Raw genomic sequence first — 23,187 nt, 5'->3', positions numbered from 1 at the left:
TTCTTCCAAAAATTGTGTGTCTAGAGTAAAGTGCTAATTGCTTGCAATTTTTTCAAAATTATATTACAGTGTCATGCAGGCAATACAAATGTCTCTTACACATTGCATCTCTCCATTAGGTAAATTATTCTAAAGTGGTCGATCGGGATTGAACAGCCATGACGACAAAGACATCCCTGCTCAAAGTCATTCTGCTGGGTGATGGCGGTGTCGGAAAAAGCTCCATCATGAATCGTTACGTTACCAACAAGTTTGATGCGCACCTCTTCCACACCATTGGCGTGGAGTTCCTCAACAAGGAACTGGAGGTAGATGGCCACCAGGTGACCCTACAGATCTGGGATACTGCTGGCCAGGAGCGCTTCCGCAGCTTGAGGACTCCTTTCTATCGTGGCTCCGACTGCTGCCTGCTCACCTTCAGTGTCGATGACAACCAGAGTTTTCTCAATTTAGGCAACTGGAAGAAGGAGTTCATCTACTACGCAGATGTCAAGGAGCCAGAGACGTTTCCATTCGTGGTCTTGGGCAACAAAGTGGATGTGACAGAAAGGCAGGTGTCATCCGAGGAGGCTAAGCAATGGTGCCAGGAGTACACTATATTGCGGCCATTGTGGGGTCCATTGCCCCTGTAAGTGATGACGGACAATTGATTTGTCTCATGTCAATCCATATGTGTTATAGAAGTCCCACAAGCCTCAGGTGAATGTGCTGGGGAAGAAGATGAGGAGCAGAGGTGGGAGAGGGAGCGAAAGGAACGACTAGAACAAAGACAAAGGGTGCCACTTGATTTTCTAACACACGGGTCACAAGTCATCAGAGAAAGGTAATGACCAAATATATATATATATATATATATATATATAATATATATATATATATAATATATATATATATATATATATATATATATATATATATATATATATTATATATATATATTTATATATATATATATTATATATATATATTATATATATTATATATATTATATATATATATATATATTTATATATATATATATATATATATATATATATATATATATATATTATATATATATATATATATATATATATATAATATATATATTATATATATTATATATATTATATATATATATATATATATATATATATTATATATATTATATATATATATGCTGAGCAACAGACGTCTAACTGGACACAATTCAAATCGCAAGGATCAACAAGTCTTGGTTTATCAGAATTACCTGAAAGGAACAGTGTGTGAGATTTAGATCCATCTAGTGGTGAGGTTGCAAATTGCAACCAACTGCACAACCCTCAGCTCAGTACCTAATAGAACTACGGTGGCCTAAAGGTACGGATAGGTATCTTTAGGATTTTAGGCCAAGGAGCCACTCTTATCAATACTTTTTCATGACTAAATAATCTGAACAGGAATAGAAGTTATTTGTAATTTAGGTAGAACTAAATATTGGTTCTAGAGCTGCAACAGTTATGTTTACAACAGCAAAGCCACTAATAACTGGAAACAAATCTAAATTGTCCTGAGTGAAGTTTATAAATGATAATAATGAAGAACGCAGGTATCACATGTATGTCATTCCTCCTGTCCTCTGTCCTGGCTGCTTTGTCTCAGCCAGCAGAGAAGTTTACAAGAACAAACTAAGACAAACAGACTTTTGGCCGAGCTCTGTATTCTGATGGTGACTTGTCAAAGAGTAAGAGTATAAGTCTACAAGAGGTTCAAAAGAAGTAGTGCAGCTTGAGAAGATAGGGGGTCATACTGTCAACACAGTTATGTTTAAAGAAAATGAAATTATAATGCATACATCTTAAGATTTATAGTTGTGGAAAGGAAAGGAAAATACCACAGATTCAGTGTTTTTTTTTTAACTAATACCACCAGTATGAGTTGACACGCCTCAGACTATTTAAGCCAATGGCTCAAAGAGGGGAAACCAGTATCTATAAAGCCAGAAACAGTGAGGGATCTGAGGGAACGCCATTTGGGCTTCAGCTGATTAATCGTGCCACTAAAAACTAATGTACACAGAAAGAAAGGACAAATCAACTTACTTTCCCAGTAGAAGATGAACCTTGTGACTGAAATACAATTGAAAGCGCCTACGTTTATATCGGCTGAATTGTACATATTCAAATGTCATGAAACTGTTCTTGCAGTTATTTTCGGACAGAGATTCCACACGGAGATGTACAACTTTGAGCAGTTTTTCTCTTCCTATTAAATCTAATTGTACTCCCCCGCCCTAAGGTGTAGTCTTACCTTTGGTTTGAGCGCGGGGAGGTCTGTACCCTCAGCTCTCTGTCGGCTAGAGTCAAAAACCTTCCTCCTTTTGGTTGCTGACTTTTGGCAGATTTTCGCATGCCTTTGCTGTAGTGAGAGAAAAAGAGATGCACAGGACACAACAACGACACAGATGTAATGTTTCGCGACATGTTTTTGGGAAACATTTGAGATCTGTGCCTCTCTATTGCCCTATCTGCCATTTTGTCTCAATCACAATTCAAAAATGATTATTTTTAGTTGTTTTGAAAGAGTCAGAGAGCAAGACATGTGTCATTTCTGTGACAGCTGTGAAGTAAAGAATGCAAAACATCTTTCAAGGAAAATCTAACCACAAACTACAAAGTTCACACAAATACACACATGCCAACAAATGCATAACACAGTATTTGACAACTAATTTGGTTGAGTGCTAGAAGTGCACAAATGTGTGTATTGGCATCACAGGAAAACAATTTGTTCCATTAACTTATTGAGATCATTGTAGCTCTGATGTGATAAAACACATCTCTGTATTATATTTTACTCATGTTAGCAAAACAGACAGTAATGATGATAGCAAATATAGTGGTATTAATGAACATATGCATCATATTTGTCTTTATCTATGTCTGTAACTACTATATAGATGAGACTGTGTACAAAATGCTTTCCACAATAACAATTATGTAAAGAAGTGTAAGTAATCTCAATCGTGCTTCAAGTGTACAAATAGCATTTGTTTTTCGGGTTTGATTCCTTGGTGACAAATTCTATTACATAGCAGCCAACCATTATCTACATTTACATACATTATATGACAGCAAGTCCTTGGTCAGTGTTTTAAATCATGTAGACTAAAATCTAACCAAAGTGTGTACAGTGTTCATCCTAGCAGAATATTTCGGACCAAAGAACTCATTCGTGCACATTACTAACTTTGCTTCTTCCCACAAGTACTTGTTAAACAACTCATTTAACATGTGCATACATGCCACTATGCACAATAGCAATTAGTAAAGTTACATCAAGTTTCTACTTTAACAAAAGAAAATGGATCAAAGAGAGTAATACAGGTGTGATGCAGGGGTGTGTAAATGTAATGTCTCTGGAGAGACATTTGTCCAACGATGGCCCAAAGACAGACAGGATGTGGACCAGTAAACAAACCTCAGAAAATATGTTTTCATTTTATTTCAAATTGATGTTTGTGTCACTTATTCTGAAACTCTGGCTTCCTGTCACAACAATGTAGGAAACGTGAAACAGCAGGTCCACGTGCTGTCAATCTGTGGACACTGGAGGACCACATAGGACCAAGGACAGGGTCCAACCTGACACCCTCAAACCTCCATGCAAACATGCATCTCTATATTATTGGACATTATATGAGACCGTGTTTTTTAAATAGGCCTGAATGGAGACTTAATGTGTGGTTAACCCCTGGGCAGGTCACGTGACTCTCAAACGCGACAGGAGACTGAGTCACAATGTCATGTTAGTTGTATTATTTGAGCTCATGTGGATATATTCCTCTTAAAGTTGTATTTAATGTCTGTTTGTGCAGCGGAAGACTGTTGAGGACCTGATGGAGACTCTGAGGTAAGAACGAGCTGTTCTCAGTCGAACGTTCCATCGTTACCATGTTTACCAAATTGTGCATTTTTTCTAAATTCAGTCTGTTCCAACCGTTGGTCCGTCAGAAAAAGCCGAAATCTACTTTCACTCGAAAAAGCCGAAATCTACTTTCACTCGAAGAAACCTCCCAAGAAACACCTTCAAACCAGGATTTTTCTGCATCCGTGACTTAACGTTACTGATAAAGGTAAGTCTGATTCTGATCAACTTTTGCAGGAAAAAAAGCGATATTTATATACTTTTTCCACCACTGTTTTTTATGTATTTATTTATGTATCTATCTGAACCGATGTTTATTCTAATATTGATAATATTTTCAGTTATCAGTGTATATTAATCCACTAGGACTGACTTTTGACTGTTGAGACCAAGTTTAAACAAGTTTATCTGAACAAAAGCTGCTTTCTTGGTTAGCTAACGTTAGCTTTATAGACCCGACCGTCCAGCGTTAGCTTAAACTGAGAAATGCTAATAGAAATATTGTTTCTTTATATTTATATAACTTCTCGGTGATACGGATCACAAGTGATGCACGCATGATAATATATTTAATCCATATTAACTCACAATTCATACATTTCTTACATACTTGTGATATTTTTCATACATATTAACACAATGAACAGCAGAGTGAAAGAACCACTAAAAGATATTTTCTATCGAAAAAGTGCTGATATGTTTCTGACTTTTAGTCAATGTAGACATATGGAAGGCCTCCTGCAGTAACAACACTGAAACAAATGCAAACATGTTGCACTGTACTGGGTTTGTTTCTGCTAATACTTTTGCGAGCGTATCATTTATTGTATGACATTTACTTTCTATCTAGTCACACTGCTTTGTGCTACTGATCCTTTCAATGTGATATGAGAAATGACTATGATATGGATCAGTGGTCTGAGGGTTGTGTGTGTTTTTAACCTCAGATGGCACGACAGTTCCCCTACGTCCCCCTACGTTCCTCCTCCACTCGCTGTGACCCATCTCCTCCCTCCTCTTGTGTCTTCTCCACTCCTATTTCTTCTCTCTCTTCTTCTAGTTCCTCTTCTAGCTCCTCTTCTAGCTCCTCTTCTAGCTCCTCTTCTAGCTCCTCTTCTAGCTCCTCTTCTAGCTCCTCTTCTAGCTCCTCTTCTAGCTCCTCTTCTAGCTCCTCTTCTAGCTCCTCTTCTAGCTCCTCACCTAGTCCCCCACCAGACTACAACCCTGGCAGCACGGACACAGTCCCTCCAACCAGGAGCACGGTAAGAACAAAGAACCTGAATGTCACACAGTTATTTTAACACTTTGATAAGTTTCTTTCATCATCTCCCATTGAGACTCACATACCGAATGACTAACAGAACTGCCTGCAGAGAAGTCTATATGATGTAACAGTCCTTGGTTTGTTTCCACGATGTGGAGCAGTGGTCTGATGGTTGTATTTATTTTTTTAAACCTTCAGGCGGGACGACGCTTCACGTGGAGGTCTTTCCTCATCCCGGACCCCAACCGCCCCGACTTCCCACGGCTCATCCTCCGTAGAATCCCAGCCTCACAACGCAGGACTGGCTCCTCCACGCGCTGTGACCCATCTCCTCCCTCCTATTGTATCTTCACTCCTATTTCTCCTCTCTCTTCTTCTAGCTCCTCACCTAGTCCCCCACCAGACTACAACCCTGGCAGCATGGACACAGTCCCTCCAACCAGGAGCACGGTAAGAACAAAGAACCTGAATGTCACACAGTTATTTTAACACTTTGATAAGTTTCTTTCATCATCTCCCATTGAGACTCACATACCGAATGACTAACAGAACTGCCTGCAGAGAAGTCTATATGATGTAACAGTCCTTGGTTTGTTTCCACGATGTGGAGCAGTGGTCTGATGGTTGTATTTATTTTTTTAAACCTTCAGGCGGGACGACGCTTCACGTGGAAGTCTTTCCTCATCCCGGACCCCAACCGCCCCGACTCCCCACGGCTCATCCTCCGTAGAATCCCAGCCTCACAACGCAGCACTGGCTCCTCCACTCGCTGTGACCCATCTCCTCCCTCCTATTGTATCTTCACTCCTATTTCTCCTCTCTCTTCTTCTAGCTCCTCACCTAGTCCCCCACCAGACTACAACCCTGGCAGCACGGACACAGTCCCTCCAACCAGGAGCACGGTAAGAACAAAGAACCTGAATGTCACACAGTTATTTTAACACTTTGATAAGTTTCTTTCATCATCTCCCATTGAGACTCACATACCGAATGACTAACAGAACTGCCTGCAGAGAAGTCTATATGATGTAACAGTCCTTGGTTTGTTTCCACGATGTGGAGCAGTGGTCTGATGGTTGTATTTATTTTTTTAAACCTTCAGGCGGGACAACGCTTCACGTGGAAGTCTTTCCTCATCCCGGACCCCAACCGCCCCGACTCCCCACGGCTCATCCTCCGTAGAATCCCAGCCTCACAACGCAGCACTGGCTCCTCCACTCGCTGTGACCCATCTCCTCCCTCCTATTGTATCTTCACTCCTATTTCTCCTCTCTCTTCTTCTAGCTCCTCTTCTAGCTCTAACAATCTGTTTTTGTGTTCAATTTAGCTGCCGTCCAGTGTCGAGCCTCGGGTTTTCACCTGCACGAAGAAGCCTTCCAGTTAGTTCCTCGGAGATCAACTGTGTAGTCTTGGCGTTCCTGTGTCGAGCCTCGGGTATCACACAGACGTTCCAGCCTGCCTGCCAGCCACTTTCCGGCTAGGATCAGAGCGGAGGGTTACCTTACCTGTTCAACTTACCTGCCGTCCAGTGTCGAGCCTCGGGTTTTCACCTGCACGAAGAAGCCTTCCAGTTAGTTCCTCGGAGATCAACTGTGTCGTCTTGGCGTTCCTGTGTCGAGCCTCGGGTATCACACAGACGTTCCAGCCTGCCTGCCAGCCACTTTCCGGCTAGGATCAGAGCGGAGCGCGAGGACGCGCCTCTGTGTTTGACGTGACTGTTTACCTGTCGGCTTCGTCAGCCGCTCAGAGGATTTTGCCACTTTCCGGCTTGGACCCATGCGGAGCGCATAGAGACGCCTCCTTTTTGACTATGTATTTCCTGTCTTTTCCTCTGCCTGTGAGAAATAAATAAAATTGTTTTTTGAAAAATAACTCTGCTGTCCTGAGTCTGCATTTGGGTCCATGAACGCACCACATCATAACACCTTTAATTGTATTGTCACTGCACCGAGACTCAGGCAGGGTGTCTGCACACAGCGAGTGGTCTGGGGGGGAATAGCGTGAACCTCCAAATAAGTAAGAAAGAAAAGTTAAAGTGAGTTGCAGGTGTGTGCACTGATGTCTTACCTAATTGTCACCGATATGTTAGCTACAGAAGCTGACCATAAAGTAGCACTTTGTTGTGCAATAACGTCACACTCAGTTGCAAACTTGTTGGCAACACCAAGCTAATGCAGTCTAATATAACACAGCCTGGATACATCAACACATCTATTTAACAGTTTAAAGATGAACTGAGCATTATAAAGTACACAAAGGGAGGATTCAATGCAGGACTGTTGAGTGTATGTTGCTTTTTTATTTTAATGAGCAATGTGAGTCATTTGAGTTTGTCAGCTTGCTAGATCGTCTTCATGCCGAGCTTAGTGGCTTCTAAGGACCCAAGAAAAGGTCTTAAATCATATATTAAAAGAAAAGACATTTGACACATTAAATTGATGGATTTTAAATTTACTTCAGCATAAAGTCCCTCCAAATATGACAGAAGGATGGAGGCATTAAGGCAAGTTGTATGTGTTTTACTGCTAATGTTCACTCACTAACTCGTGACATAATCCCATCTGTGTTTCTGCCTAGCTGAACTGATTGAAAACATGGATAAGAAAGCAACTTGGGACCGCTTCTACACTGAGAGCAGCAGCAGCACAAACACCTTCAAACACTTTGAGTGGTTCTTTGGCTTCGATGCTGTCCGGGACTTCATTATGCTCCTATTGCAGACCAAGCCCCACCCAGACGGTTTGCTCCAAGTCCTGGCTATGGGCTGTGGCACTTCTGCTTTCGGGCCCTGTATTTACAGACGCTCTCCTCTCCCGGTCCGGGTCACTTGTGCAGACATTTCCCCCATAGCTGTGCGACTAATGCATGAACACGTCCAAACCAAAGCCATTCAAGCTCACAATCTTTCCTCTCGGCTTGAGTTCGTAGAGCTGGACTGCACACAGCTCCACGAGCACTACGGTTGTAGCAGTGTGGACCTTATAGTTGATAAGGGCACCACAGATGCCTTGTTGAGGTCTAAGGAAGGGAAATGGAAGGCCAATCAGGTGCTGAAGCAGTGTTTGTCGGTGTTGCGGAGCTCAGGGTCTCTGCTCCAGTTCTCTGATGAAGACCCTGATGCCAGGCTGCTGTGGCTGGAGACGGAGGCACAGGAGCCGGGGTTGATGGCAGCAGATGTTGGGGTGCAGGAGGTTGGGGAGCTAAGGGGACTGACTACTGCTACCAAGTGACTCCTCGCTCTATTGTATAGCAACTTTCTTCATCTGGATGGTGATAATATTAAATGAGTAAACTACTGAAGTGATTGTAAAAAGTAATTGATAAGGTACACAGAGTGAGTTATCCACCAAACTGGACCTCCACATTCCGACAGCAGAGACAATAGATTTACTACTTATAAAATAACCTGAAGGTAAAGAATGACCTCTTTATGAAATGATAAAAGTTGACAAACCACTTAAACCAGGGGTGCCCAATATGTCGCTCTAGTGGATTTGAGTGCAGCTGAGATGCTGGCAGATAGCAGCTAAATGAACAAAGCAAAATCAGAAATGGGGACTTTAAAGTGACGTTGGTTAAATGCACAAAGTCTATGGTTAAATGTCGCTCTCTGCTGGTTAAGTATGAAAAATACAAAGAAGTAAAAGATGTGTCACCGACGGAGAATATGGGAAGACAAATAGACACGCTGTTTGAAATTAATTTATCAAACTATATAACGTGCAACTCTGTGAATAATATTGTGTGTATACGTTGTAACACACAGTCTGTGGTCATAAGGGCTTGTAATGTTTTCTCAGCTCTCGTTGGTTGTTTCTGTCTGACAAGATCACATGACCCGATGCGCCCATGTAGCGTTAGCTTGTTAGCAGCTAGCTGCGTTAGCATCGAGCCTTTGGAGTTCACCAGGAAACGTGCGACCTGACGTTATCTCGAGCCACACCAAGGCGAGGAGCTGTCAAACAGGCTTTAATATTAATTCAGTGGTTTCGTGTTCTGTTTCTCGTTGACTCAGTAGCTGCTTGGCCCAAACTGTAAGGTACGTTACTAGCAATATCGCCCACAGGTAAGCTAGCGAATGTAATTCGTGCAGTATATTTGAAGAACCTAACTCCAGCTGTGTTCACTTGTTTTCTTTTTTCATGTTAGCTTAGCTTAGCTAACGCGTAACCAGCTGATATACCCGCAACTTAGACTTAACTCTACTTGTGTGCTAGCATGTTTCAGCTATTAGTTTATTAGTGTGTTTGCGTTATCTTGACAAGCTAAATCTTTATATCAGGTAAGAGTGCTCACAAACAGTGAACGTTTGTAAGCAGCTTATGCTTCATTGGGCCATCTGTTAATCAGGAAACTGGTGTTTTACAGCTGGTTGAACGTTAACGTTACCTAACGTTATATGGCTGCTCACATCAATATTAAATATATGAGCATGTGACCAAGGACCGGGGTCTACAGCACATGATCTGGACAAGTGGAGGAGGCCAAAATCTATCAGGAGTAAGATAAAAAAAAAAGGCTCAAACATTTCTTCCAAAAATTGTGTGTCTAGAGTAAAGTGCTAATTGCTTGCAATTTTTTCAAAATTATATTACAGTGTCATGCAGGCAATACAAATGTCTCTTACACATTGCATCTCTCCATTAGGTAAATTATTCTAAAGTGGTCGATCGGGATTGAACAGCCATGACGACAAAGACATCCCTGCTCAAAGTCATTCTGCTGGGTGATGGCGGTGTCGGAAAAAGCTCCATCATGAATCGTTACGTTACCAACAAGTTTGATGCGCACCTCTTCCACACCATTGGCGTGGAGTTCCTCAACAAGGAACTGGAGGTAGATGGCCACCAGGTGACCCTACAGATCTGGGATACTGCTGGCCAGGAGCGCTTCCGCAGCTTGAGGACTCCTTTCTATCGTGGCTCCGACTGCTGCCTGCTCACCTTCAGTGTCGATGACAACCAGAGTTTTCTCAATTTAGGCAACTGGAAGAAGGAGTTCATCTACTACGCAGATGTCAAGGAGCCAGAGACGTTTCCATTCGTGGTCTTGGGCAACAAAGTGGATGTGACAGAAAGGCAGGTGTCATCCGAGGAGGCTAAGCAATGGTGCCAGGAGAACGGGAATTACCCCTATTATGAGACCAGTGCCAAGGATGCCACCAATGTAGCGGTGGCCTTTGAGGAGGCAGTGCGCAGAGTGTTGGCATTGGATGAAAGAACGGACCACCTCATCCCCACAGACACAGTCAAGCTCCACAGAAAGCCTCGCTCTGCTGGCACTTGCTGTTCATAACATCCAGGAGCTAATCACTAACAATAATTTGCTGTTATGCCTGTTATGTGACGAGGCTGTAGGTTTGCAATGCTGTAGTAACAACTTATTTAAACAAATTATACCACTGGCTTTTTGATTTGTTCTTCTGTTGAAGTTTGATCGTGCTAACAGTTGGACTTCTGTTTGAAGAGAGGAGAGGAAACACTAAATGCATCTCTAATTACAAATAAACATAAAATCACTGAAGCATTCACGTAACTCTGCCACAGTTCAAAGGCCGGGCTTTGGAGAAGTAGCAGAAAAATGAACTATATTTTGTCTTGTCCCAAGACTATCTGTGGGGAACTTGACAAATATCATATTGGAACAGAGGAAATATCTTTGAAAAGTTTCACTTCCCTCTCAAAGGGTTAAATGTTCCTTTCTGTCATGAAGGCAAATGATGTGATACCTTGGGAGTGAGATCAAAGGGTTTCTCAACGTCACTCCGAAATCAAATACTTGACCGCATAATTAAATAAGTTATGCATCTTAATAGACTTATTTCTGAGAATTATGAAGTAGCGAAGTCACTACTATGTGTAACTAACAATTTGAGGCTTATCGTGATTAATGCACACTCAGGTGTTTGTGCACATTCTGTTTAGTGAATAGATTATGGCCGTGGGACAAGATCCCCAACAGAAGATCAATATTGAAGCAAAGTTAACATGCATGGCCTGTGGTGTAATGAAGTTTCTGGAACCTTTTGTATTTTGTAAACAATTTCTCCCTTAAAAATCAATAATCCCTTGAGGAAAGTGTATGTCATGATTGAGTAAACAGTTTTTTCTTTCTCATTGTTGGGTTTATTGTTTTAAATAAATTGTATCTTTTAAGCACTAACATTTTTCCATTTTTAACAGTTTGAAGTTTTTCCCCACGGCTTAATATTTAAAATGGTGAACCGTTCATGTTTGGACTGTTTGTCATTCACATTTCATTTGCATTCAAAGTTGTACTACTGGTATGCCAAATGATAAATAAACCCCCAGATAATCGTCTCTTAAAGCATGTTTTGTAGCCCGCAAACTCTGACAAGTGACATGTTTGTTAACCCAAAGTTTGGACTGAACAGGATGTTACCATTCCGCTGTGCTTAACCACTAAAATGATATAATACAAAACACCTAACTATGTCAAGGTTCAAGATTGTGTCTATTTATCAAAATGTTGGTCAAGCTCTCTGGGGAGAAGTTGAAGGTTTAATGCCTTAAAGTCTAATATGTATGATCAACATACAGTATCCATAAGAAAGAAAGACAAACATTACCGTAGGAGCTACATCAGACAAGAACATGTTTTATAGGAAACTGTTGAATACTTTTAGATTTTTGCAACAGAAAAATAAAAGACATCAGACATAAAATGTGTTATGTATATACACAACAAATAGACAAGCACATGCATTAAATCCTTGTGCATGTGAAGTGATTAACCCAGGAGATGTTTCTTTCCAAGAAACTGTACTTTCCTCTCGAAAGCTGTTGAGCGGACTGGTGCATTGATTTCATAGAATGGATTCATCGCAAACTGGAAGACAAAATAAATGAATAAATCGAACACTGAAGGTATAACAAACAAAGGATACCTCATTTCAAATGCTTGTAATCAAATGGAAGACAACTCACCTTAATGTATAAATCATAAACGTCATTAAAAAAGGTTTTGATTCCATCTTCTTGTCGCACATCATGCAGCATGATGAATCTTATATGTGAGGCAAATAATTAAAGAAAATACAGCCATGCCAATGAATTTCTGGAATATGACGATACATTATAACAATATGACTATATCATCACATTTTAATGCAAAGTAACATGTTAAATAATGGCAATTGGGCTTCAGCTAACAATTATTTTCATTATCAATATGTTGATTATGTTCTGTATTAATTGTGTGATCTTTTGTCCGTCCATTGAGTCAGTAAACTACAACAGCAATATGTTCATTTTGATTTGATTCCCACCATTTATAAAGATTGATGTATAGTCTGTTCTGTGGGGATAAAAAGGGAAGCGTCACATGGAACAGAAAGGATATGTCCTGCAGTGACGAAGGCAGAAACAAACCACTCGTTGAACTTGTCCACAGTTTTCAAGTACATATTGTTGGACAGCCACATGTTTTCATCCACCAAATCCAGGGCGGCGTGTGCAATGAACTGGTTCAAGTGACGATGGTCATCCTGTGGTCGATAACACAAATCTTATTTAACTACATAATACATCAGCAGACTCTGATTGAATTGAAATAACTGTAAAGGCCTTGTACCACCAACATTAAACACAGTGGTGTGGTCATATGCTTCATAGATACAGCAAGCTGTAGTATATGGCTAGGCTGATTCATAACATTTGTTTACCACCGTTATTGCACTACTGGGTACTGGAATGAATACTTGTGCTGTTAATAAAGTGTTACCTTTGATTCAGACTTCCCAGCTGGCAAGAACTCCATCTCAAACACAGGATTGTCCTGATGACCAACCATGACAAAATAAAAACTTCCAGACATCGTTTCCCCTTCGTCTTTGCCAAGTCAAACTGTACTGAACACAATTCAAACCAAACAAAATTAGGTTAAACTATTTAATCTTTCCAAATATCAGTGTCAATATACCTCAGTTGGTTATGATCCTTTAGCTAGAAAAGCTAACGTAAGCCGCTGTGCTGCACAGGCGCGTGACAACGTTTAAATCTTTAAGGGATTCTTGTGAGACTAAAATAAACAAATCACTTATTGAAAGAGTATAAGAACATAACGTACGCACAATAGCGAAAGCGTATTACTTTGATACGATCGACTTCTGTTTACCTGTTAATTCTGCTTCCTGGAGAGAAGCGATCACAGACGCGTAAAGATGACGACACGGTCAAGCAGCGCAATGTATTTATCAGTTATGTAAAACGGTTTGGCGAAAGCTATTTTTAAGCTTAGCTCCATATAGATAACGTTTATTATTACATTAAATATATAATCAATTGTTGAATAATAAAAAATAAGCAAATTGCAGATTTGATCGTTACGTCATAACTATGGGCCCGGAGCCGACATTTCCGTTGACGGATTTAAATGCTAGACGCACCGCTTCTCTGAAGGGACGCTGAAACGGTTCCTGATCGTCAGGCAGGTAACCACAGAAAGTATTCTCTTCACAAGAATGCCAGGTGTACCAGGTGTTAAGAATACAGCGTAATTACAGTCAAACACTAGGTAAGAATACTTAGAAAGTTGTTGTCATATAGCTCGCTATGGCAGCTTTACTCTGCTATTGTCCGTTATAACGTTAGCGTTACTTGTGTTTGTCTTCTGTCAGGACCGACAAAACAACACTCGACAGCCATGTCTTCGACCAAGGAAGACACGTTATCCCCAGATGAGCTGAGGAAAAGACTCTATCAAACTTTCAAAAGCAAAGGAGTGCTTAATACACTCAAAGTAAGTCGTACTAATAAAGTCGCGGTTGATTCTCGTAGTCTAAAGAGTTTAGTCTTCATTCCTCTTGCTCTCTGTTACTCTTCTGACCTCATTCAGACGCAGCTGCGGAATCAGCTCATCCAGGAGTTGAATCACCCTCCTCTGACTGGAGGAGAACCAGTTCCCAGACCAGTACACGTGAAATCTGAACCCCTTTTGGTCTCGGCCTGTAACAGCATAGTGGCCGATCATCTCCGCAGCTCAGGGTACGAGTACACCCTCTCTGTGTTCTACCCTGAGAGTGGCCTATGCAAAGACAAGGTAAGCACGAGCGTGTTGTCTAATTCACTGCAGTTTGAAGTGTGAAGAACACCGTGGAAGATGAAGATGTTGATCTCTGATCCATTTGTGGCAGGTTGTCATGACAGGAGACCTTCTTCAGCTTCTTAGAATTAATCCTGAATCAACGCTTCACCAATCCCTGGTAATGAATAATATGATTAGCATGTATAAAAATAGAAATAATAATTGCATATTGTTAGTAATAATAGTGTTATTATTTCTTATTGTTTACAGTCTTCAAACAAAGGCAACAGTGATAAAGGTATGTGCAGCTTACTGTTCCTTTTTGAATAAAATGGCTCCCTTTAGACCGGTCCTTGATGTGTTTTCTCTTTGTCTCGCAGGATTCCTGATCGGCCTCCTGACACAGCTAACACACCATTATACTCACAGCCGGTACCGTGATGCTGACACTCAGACAACCAGCACAGCAAGTTATGGAGAGTCTCTCGGTACGATGAGATAAAGTCTTGCATTGCGCTCCACAAACATTCCTTTCGACGTACATTTTTAATGTTTTGTTTCTATTATTTTTTTGTCTTCCATACACAGTCGAGAAGATGAAAATAATCGATGAGGAATATGAAAGCTCCAAATACAGTGGGGACAAATGGTTTTCATTCCAATCAAAACTGGATGCATATAGGAAAGAAACTGAAGCGCAGATGCAAGCAGAAATGAACACAAAGGTTTGTGTATTTTTCTTCAATGTTAATGAATCAAAACACTGAGAAAGTATGACGCACAGCTGCTGATGTGGAACACTTGTACTACAGTTCAATCTTCACTTTGATGAAACTCAAACTTACTTCAATATATTTTTAATACAACACACAATCTGATCAGAGAAGCTTTGAGCACAGCACGTTACTTAAAGTAACAGTCGCCTTTTACACAAAGAACCCGAAGGTTAATTACTATGGAAGCATAACTTTTCTACTACAGCTGCATACTCCATCAACACCGTTGTAAAAGGTTGAAGTTCTGTACGTTTTATGAGTGACGAATATATGATCATGTTGCCTCAACATTGTGTTTTGTTTCCTAAGATGCAACATTTTAAAGATGTTGAAATTGCAACGGTGAGGATGGAAGAAAAAGCAACATTTCATAAAGAATTTGATAAGCTGAAGCACGAGCTGGAGAGGACCTACGAGATGAAGGCAAAGGCGTTGATGGAGCGAGAGAAAAACGCCATTGATCGATTACAAAAACAACAAGAGGTAGATTACTGCTAATTAGATGTTGTGTTTTGTTATTCTCTCTCAAGCTCAACCATAGCAAATCATAATTTCTTAAAAGTGAATTTAGTGCAGGCTCTCGACATCACAGTAGTCATTGCCATTATTTCCAATTGCTCAAATCCAAGACGGTGCAGTTGATGCTGTTTGTATTTGTCTCTCTTTTAGATTGAAGAAAGAAATATGTACATGCAGAGACAATCGGTCCTGAAAGAAATTGAAACGGTGCGAAACAGAGAGAATGAGCTGAGGATGAGAATGGAGGCTTTTGAAAAGTAAGGCCGTTGTTTACCATTCATGTAAGTAAGGTGATGCTCTCTCGTTGTGACTACTAGTACATAGAGGATGTGTGTGTGTGTGTGATGGTAGGACATGTCAAATTCATGAGGAGAAGGTCAGGACCTCCGAGGAGCTGCTGAGGAGGAGAGAACTGGCAGTGAAGACTATGGAGGACACATACGACCAAAGCCTGAAGAATGAACTTTGCAGGTACTTTTATGTCGTATTGGGGTTGTTTTTATTTTTGGGCTCACATTGTCACCACCAATTAGACATATTTAGTTGGTTACACATATGCCATCTCATTTGATATATTCTCTCATTTCTCTTAGTTCTTATGTGTCAGGTTTGTATTGTTAGAGGGATTGTTATTTTGTGACCAGAGGATGTCACTGTTTAGTAGCATGTAAAATCTGCAGTCAGCGATTTATTCAATTCTACAGCAAACGTATTTCAGTTCCAACCGTTTGAATGCTGTCAATGAGTCTCAGAGTGTGTTGTTTTCTTTTTGAATGGATGTCAGTAAATAGGTGTAAATCGGGCACATTTTATATTTAGGTTCTATTTATTAATCTGTACTCTGTAATAGGAAAGGGCTTTCCAAGATTGTTTGCGTTGATTTTTACCGACAAAGCACTTTATTATTATTATTAAAATTTCTTCATAAAATTAGATATCAGCTTGAGCTGAAGGATGAATTCATCAAGAGAACAGAAAAACTAACGGAGAATGAGAACAGGAACAAAGGTGAGAGTTATGATCATTGCAAGGTTGCTGACTGGTTTTCTGCTGCCCATGTTTCGGTTTGATTTTGTGTTTACAATTGATGTTTTTTTTTACTCCTCAGTGGAAACTGTCCGTATTCAAAAGGACTCGGCTGTAATTAATGGCAAGTTAGAGGATCACAGCAAAGCCTGTTCAGAGCTGAGACGGCTACAGGTAACACAACACAACCCCAGTCATCCAGCAGTGTTAACTGCACCTTCTTCAATGGACACACTTTCAACTTTCAATCATACCGTGTGATGTGATAATAATGTAACGCAGTAACTATATGGTACACAATGTAATAGATGAATTAGATCTCCAGCTTTTCATGTGTCCTCTGTTGTTTTCCAGTTTGAACTAGACACAGCGCAGCAGCAGATTTCTCTGCTGACTCAGCAGAAGGAGCTGTTAAGGGAAAGACTGGAGACCACGAGCGACTACCCCAGCGTGAAGAGGGAGAAAGCCGAGCTGCAGGGGCAGCAGCGACTGCTAAAGAAACAGCTGGAGGAGGCCCAAGAGGAGAACCGGCTTCTCCATGCAGGTGACGACTGGCTTGGGTTGGATCACGGTTTTCTTTTCGCAACTGATTCAGAATATGTGTCCTTTTAGATAAATCCAGTTTCCATGTCCGTTCACAGTGCTCGAGTGTGGGCTCGTTGTGAGCTGTGGGAGATGCAGTGTACTGTGAAGCACTCATGTTAGTCCGCCACACGGCTTCTGGCTCAGCGCAGTCTTTTTTTTATTTTTTTGTCTTGCTTGCCAATGTGCTGTGTTTGTAGCTCTGCAGACAACGGTGTAAAACAGAAGCAGTGAGGGAATAGGGATGTGAAGGGGAGCAGAGACAGAGGGCTCCCTTTTACCCGTGGCTGAGAACCAAACATTCACCTCTCCCTGAGGGATGCCGTATTCTTCATGTTTGAGGATAAGGGGCAGGGGAGCAGCGGGCCTCTTTACTCATCACGAACAAAAGGCAGAAACATGGTACAACGCCCCATGTGCTGTACTCTCATGCTGGTCTGATCCATACAGCCCAAACTTTGATCTGGAGCACTTAAAACATGACACCCTAAATCACAACAACTCCTGTGTATCCCCACAGGCGTTTGTTTCCCTCTCAGATAGCTCTCCCACGGAAATAGACACTGGACTGGCAAAAAAACAAACAAGTATGCTTTTTTTAAAACGATGCTTTAACTCCAATAACCCCTCTCTCAGATTTGAGCAAGCCGTCCAAGGAGCAGTTGTCCTTGCAGATGGAGCTACGGAGGCTGCAGAGCGCTCGCAGTCTGGATGAGGAAGAGTTTGACAACCAGAAACAGGTGCTTCAGGCACAGCTCCAGAGTGAGGTCAGTCACATCACAGCCTCTCGCTGAGTGTGGGAAAATATGTGGTCAGCTTTTATTTTATTTTTTTTCACACGGTTGTGTCTCAGCTTGGGGAGTTTCTTGTTTAATCTGGGTTTCCGTTGACCCGCAGACCTTAATACTGTGTGCAAAAACTAACTTCTCACGTGATGTGCTGTTGCCTGCAGGTGGAGCGGTGTGCTCAGCTCAAGGCTCAGTTGATGGAGTGTGAGGAGAGGTCACAGTGGATGACTAACCACATTGAGGAAATTAAGATGCAGCTTCGCCAAACTCAACAAGGTACCCAATGACTGGGCTTGTGTACCAGGCATTGTGTCTGCCGTGTCTGTATGCAGTCAAAAATGTTACACTACGTAACTGAAGTTAACTTTATTCCTGCTTTTCACAAACCGGCTTCCTTTCTTGGTAATACTTACAAATATAAACCTCAAACATTCTCTCTTTTCCATTACGATAACACATCTTCTTTCTTCAGCAAAAACAACAAAGGAAGCCGTTTTTATAGTAGTAGCAACAAGATGCTAGTTGTAAATGCATGTCAAGAGTTATTTTTTCTCTGATTTGTACTCTTTAATGGTGGTTGGTCTTCTGTATTCGTGTTCAACTCTCCTCGTTTGCTTTCTCTTTTCTTTCCTTTTCTTTTGTGTAACCCATGCGATGACGGCAGCTCTTGAAAATGAAGTGCTGCGTAACCCCAAGCCGTCTCTTGTCGATCGCTCGGTACTGGAGCTCATCGCTGACAAGCTCGTTCCCCCTGACATCTATGTGGACAGAGCTCTGCTGAGGGCCACAGTAGGTTATGATGATGTTTGTGAAGCAGGGGGGCCCTTGCGAGGACACACGTCGCCTTGGAGGGACTCTCCAGACTCCGACATGGAGATGGTGGCAGAGGCAAAGGCTCGGATCCGGGAGCTGCAGAAGGAGGCTGAGACCTTGGAGGAAGCCTACAGGAGCTACCATCAGAGGGCAGTGCGCTCCACCGTCTCACACATGCTTCCCCCAGGACCTGGTTCCCCACAACGAGCACATCCTTCACACCGTCCTGACTCTCCTCTAAGAAAACAAGCCGCTCACCATTCACACACACGCTCACCAAACAAATCCAAGGCCTCGCAGAGACCGCTGTCGCCACGTAGCACCAGAGCCCTCTCCTCGGCACACTATGACACAAGAACCGCACCACCTGCGCAACCAAGAGTGACCTTCTTGGAAGACCATAACCAACCCCAGTCCACAGTTTTCTCTGACCACAGTCTTCATTCGTTGACTGAAAATCTGTTTCTGAGAGACGGACACCCTCGGGATGCAAACAGCCCCCCTTCCAGACGCCTGTCCTCCGCACCGCACTCGTCCTCCAGGAAAAAGCTTCAAAGAGAGTTTGCAGAAGGTACCTTCAAAAAAAAAAAAATGCTTCATCTCGTGAATATACTTCAAAAGGGGATTAGACGCACCAACCTCTTAACTCTCAAGAAATAAAGAATGAAACAGTTTTATATCATCAGCGCCCATACGCTGCACATTTAGCACTTACTGTAACATATTTTATGAATGTGCCCGAAGGTTAAAACAGTTTAAACATTCAAAACAGTCAGTCTACACATTTCTCATCTGTATCCCATGAGGATATATTGCCTGACATAAAGTCCTTCTGTTTGGCAGAAGCAGTCGGGTCTCCGGTGGCGTTTCCAGAGTTGTCGTTTGACAGACGGCTCCCTCGTGGCCCCCACAACGAGGCGGCGAGCACAGGTGACTTTTCCTCTGGGCTCAGTCCACCTCGCAGTCCTCAGCTCCAGAGCACAGCACGAGACCAGTCCAGGTACCATCTGGCATCACTTTGGCAAGGACATTACAGCATCTTTATACACTTTTACGTAGCGATAGGGAATACTAATATCTTCATTTTTGCCACTGTTTCTGTCAGTCCACCAAAGTTGCACCCCGTGTTCTCCAGCTCCGAGTCGTCCCCACAGCCGGAAAAAATAAGCCTAGAAGATCTCACTGGGATTTTGTCAGGTACTCTTAGATCTTTTCCAGTTTGCGTGATTTGTTCTGTATACTGATATTTAAAAGGTTTGGTTGTTTCATTTACTATCTGGAAAACATGGAGCAGAGACTTTCTGTTGTGCCAAAATATTCCACTGTTTCCTGTGTGGAACAGACAGTACATTCTTTTTTAATTTATTTTTCTTGAATTTCGTTATCAATAATTTAAACAAAATCCCAGTAACAAAACGGGAGTATATCCGGTGTGGAGGTTTGGGAATGGCTGCTTTTTAATGAGTGTGTGACTGGCCTCCAAAGTGCCTTTCAGTGGCCTCGCACAATGGTGAAGATGAAGGGCAGCTGATTATGTATTCTGTGTCGGCCCTCTGGCCCTTTTGCATTATGGTGGAGCATAAAAGATCTCTTTGTGCATGTCTCCCTCCAGAGACCGGCCACATTCCAGAGCTTCTCCTGGACACTGCCATCCCTCTCTGTGAGGAGGCCCCTGACAGCCCCGCTGTCCCCCGCCCACAGGACCTCCCAGAAGACCCAATGGACTTGCAGGGCCAGGCGGGTGAGTTGTTAGTCGTCCCGTCCCCCCTAAATGAAAAGAAAGAATGGCCACCGTCTACTGTACACCATCAGTCTGACTGTACAAATCTCTCATATATTGCGGCCATTGTGGGGTCCATTGCCCCTGTAAGTGATGACGGACAATTGATTTGTCTCATGTCAATCCATATGTGTTATAGAAGTCCCACAAGCCTCAGGTGAATGTGCTGGGGAAGAAGATGAGGAGCAGAGGTGGGAGAGGGAGCGAAAGGAACGACTAGAACAAAGGCAAAGGGTGCAAGAGGAAGCCAGAGAGCGGGAGCTGCAGGAACTTGAACGACTGGAGAAAGAGATGGTAATGATGATCCTTCACCAAGTTCTTTTAAAACGCCTCGTCACCAAGAGAGGGCGGCCTGGTAAACTGAATGTTGACAGTGTTAGAGCCAAATCTGAGATTATAAATACCACTGTATTTCGTTGTTTATACATTGGGTGGCGCTGTATTTCCTGTCCTGGGCTCAGGTATATAAGTCCCTAAATCGCTGGGTTCGTCAGGTGTTTGATCCCGGAAGGGCAAACTGTTTTGACCGCGATATACACATTTACTGCATTGTGGGAAAGAGTGGCTTTGGTTGTACATTGTTTCCACGACGAGAATAAATTAGCTACAGATCATCATACAAAACGTCTCTGATGTGTCGAATGCACCACACCTCACAGGTAGTTTAACCTGCAGCGAGCGCGTCAACCAGGCGACTCCGGAGGGAGCAGCACCTCAGGAGCTTACAGCCACACGACTGGGCTTCTTTAACAGACAGTATTTATGTCCAACCAGCTTTTGCAAGAGATGGAGCATCCAGGACTGGGAAAAGAAGAGGAAGAAGAGACCGAACTTAAGAAAAGAGACGAAGAGCAGACGCAAGAGGCAGATAATGACAAGGAGGAGTCTAAAGGTGGAAATCCATTAGAGAAATACATGAAGCTGGTCCTGGAAGCCAGAGAGAAGCAGCATGTACAGGTGAGTTTCACAAACTCCTGTAACACTTTGCTTTTGTGACTTGACTTGTAGCAGCTGTGCTGTGTGTTTATACCCTGTGTGTGTGTGTGTTGGTTTCAGAGCCCTGGAGGAGAAGAAGCAGGACATACGAGCCCAGAGGCTAAGAGTTTGTCCGAGGAGAAAGATGACAGGTAACTAAAAACAGGAGACTAGACTTATGGCTTATGAATACATCAACTTAAATTGTATAATTCAAAAGCTATATACTGAAGCATAAGCGCACAGTCCGCATCGAGCCACTTTCTAGCTTTAGATACCCGTTCAAACAGCAAGAAGAAGGTGTCTGGATCCCTTTCATTAAACGGTGGCAACCAGCGCAAATTACGAACATCAAAGCGATCCACCGCAGACCTGGGCACCTGCGCGCCCTGATCCTCACCGGACAACATGCCGTCTCTGACCAGTGACAAGCGATACCTCTCCAGATCTATCTTTGCTGTCTCTGATTCCTGGCGGATTTTCTCCACTTCTATCTGTTTTCTGATTCATGTTTACTTTTGTCATGTTCCATCTGCAACAGCAAAATCTCCTTCTGTTGTTCAAAGGTTAGTCCATGAGTCTGAAATGATACAGCAGTAGGAATTGACGATGACTCTTGTTTATTCCCAGATATAATTCCTACTTCGGTCAATTTTGCTTTTATAGCATATTTAATGTTCTCCTTGATGCGTTTATCACCTACAACCACCACTGAATAATGATCTGCAATCAAGAGCAACTGCTCTCTTGTGCATATATCCAGGGACTCCTGCGATGGAGCGGCAATGAACGCCTCAACCGCAGACATTTCCACTATTTACTACTATCCACTGAGCAAAACCACGTTGGTGCACACAGCCGAACCAAACAGACACCTCAAAGTTTACCCCTGTGCGCAATGAGGAATAATCCTCACCTCGGTTTGGAGTCTCCCCGCTGTCTAAAGACCAACCCTGCTAACTAAGCTCATCCCTAGTCTTCATGCAGCTACTTGTGGTGGGTATTTATGCACTGTAGACCGCTGGTTTAGCAGAGCGACTAGCAAGCTAGCAACTCTCCTGAAACCACGGACATGCTCCCAAGCAAGCTTCAACCACGTTCGCCACAGCACTACAGAAAACCAGCTCAACGAACCCAAAGGGCAACGTCGCTACAGTCTACCAGGGAAAACTCCGCACCACTTTGATGGAATTGCGCACTGAGCAACTTGCAGGCGTCATCTGGGCCCGCTGCAGCACAATCATAACCACGAACCCCCCCCCCCTCGCCAAGTCCGGATAAGAAAGACCAACAAATAAATCACAAATAAATCACAGCTGTTACTGTAGGAAAGTTTAATGAACACATAAGCCTACAAAATCCCCTCCCAAAACATTTCATTTATTTCGTGGTTTCTCATCTCTTGTTCTTTTTAATGTTATTTGTTCTGGAATGATGTCGTCTCAAGGATACATTAATTGAGAAATACTATTTTGGGTTTTCTGCCCCTCGAGGCTTTCACTAATTAACTTGGTATTGTGTTCCCAGCGTTGCAGCATATTCACACAAGGATGAAGATGATGATTTCTGGTGAGCTGCTTGTTCCAGAGTGCCGTCATAAACTGACGAATCATACAAGCCTCTGCCGTCTTGTACTGTTTTTAACACGTGTGAAGCATTCATTGTTTATTTTAAGGTTTTGCATTTCAGTATGTACAGTGTATTTGTCACAATTTGTACACCAACTCTATA

At 42.3% G+C, this 23,187-nt stretch overlaps 4 protein-coding genes across 5 annotated transcripts; 3 read left to right on the top strand and 1 right to left on the bottom strand.

The window, feature by feature from the left end:
• The first annotated feature begins 82 nt into the window (after positions 1-82).
• Positions 83-818, top strand: LOC306783131 (ras-related protein Rab-9A-like). Its single transcript, XM_079276657.1, has one exon. It carries the CDS (start codon positions 159-161, stop codon positions 630-632), a length of 474 nt encoding a protein of 157 aa, XP_079132783.1. The 5' UTR covers positions 83-158; the 3' UTR covers positions 633-818.
• Positions 819-9,743: 8,925 nt separating this feature from the next.
• LOC306783402 (ras-related protein Rab-9A) lies at positions 9,744-11,208 on the top strand. The gene has a single exon (XM_079277033.1). It carries the CDS (start codon positions 9,839-9,841, stop codon positions 10,445-10,447), a length of 609 nt encoding a protein of 202 aa, XP_079133159.1. The 5' UTR covers positions 9,744-9,838; the 3' UTR covers positions 10,448-11,208.
• A 541-nt stretch (positions 11,209-11,749) lies between these two features.
• trappc2 (trafficking protein particle complex subunit 2) lies at positions 11,750-13,322 on the bottom strand. 2 transcript variants are annotated; one of them, XM_079277034.1, is made up of 5 exons: positions 13,289-13,322; positions 12,896-13,022; positions 12,517-12,659; positions 12,100-12,187; positions 11,750-12,001 (listed from the first exon to the last, which is right to left on the bottom strand). In XM_079277034.1, the coding sequence occupies exons 2-5, from the start codon at positions 12,986-12,988 to the stop codon at positions 11,903-11,905; spliced, it is 423 nt and encodes a 140-aa protein (XP_079133160.1). In that variant the 5' UTR covers positions 12,989-13,022; positions 13,289-13,322; the 3' UTR covers positions 11,750-11,902. The 2 variants fall into 2 exon arrangements, with proteins under 2 accessions (XP_079133160.1, XP_079133161.1); XM_079277035.1 differs by having other exon boundaries at positions 12,896-13,017; positions 13,289-13,320.
• A 243-nt stretch (positions 13,323-13,565) lies between these two features.
• ofd1 (OFD1 centriole and centriolar satellite protein) lies at positions 13,566-23,187 on the top strand. The gene is made up of 23 exons (XM_079277171.1): positions 13,566-13,687; positions 13,791-13,912; positions 14,009-14,212; positions 14,307-14,375; positions 14,468-14,495; positions 14,578-14,685; positions 14,786-14,922; positions 15,283-15,456; positions 15,643-15,749; positions 15,844-15,963; positions 16,427-16,500; positions 16,601-16,692; positions 16,873-17,062; positions 17,737-17,867; positions 18,053-18,164; positions 18,553-19,272; positions 19,545-19,701; positions 19,807-19,898; positions 20,314-20,442; positions 20,621-20,775; positions 21,256-21,438; positions 21,538-21,608; positions 22,984-23,187. The coding sequence occupies exons 2-23, from the start codon at positions 13,817-13,819 to the stop codon at positions 23,027-23,029; spliced, it is 3,195 nt and encodes a 1,064-aa protein (XP_079133297.1). The 5' UTR covers positions 13,566-13,687; positions 13,791-13,816; the 3' UTR covers positions 23,030-23,187.

Source organism: Melanostigma gelatinosum (assembly GCF_949748355.1).
Source record: "Melanostigma gelatinosum genome assembly, chromosome: 10".
Taxonomy (NCBI): domain Eukaryota; kingdom Metazoa; phylum Chordata; class Actinopteri; order Perciformes; family Zoarcidae; genus Melanostigma; species Melanostigma gelatinosum.
Note: the sequence above shows the minus strand (reverse complement) of the source record. Positions and strands in the feature narration are given on the sequence as shown.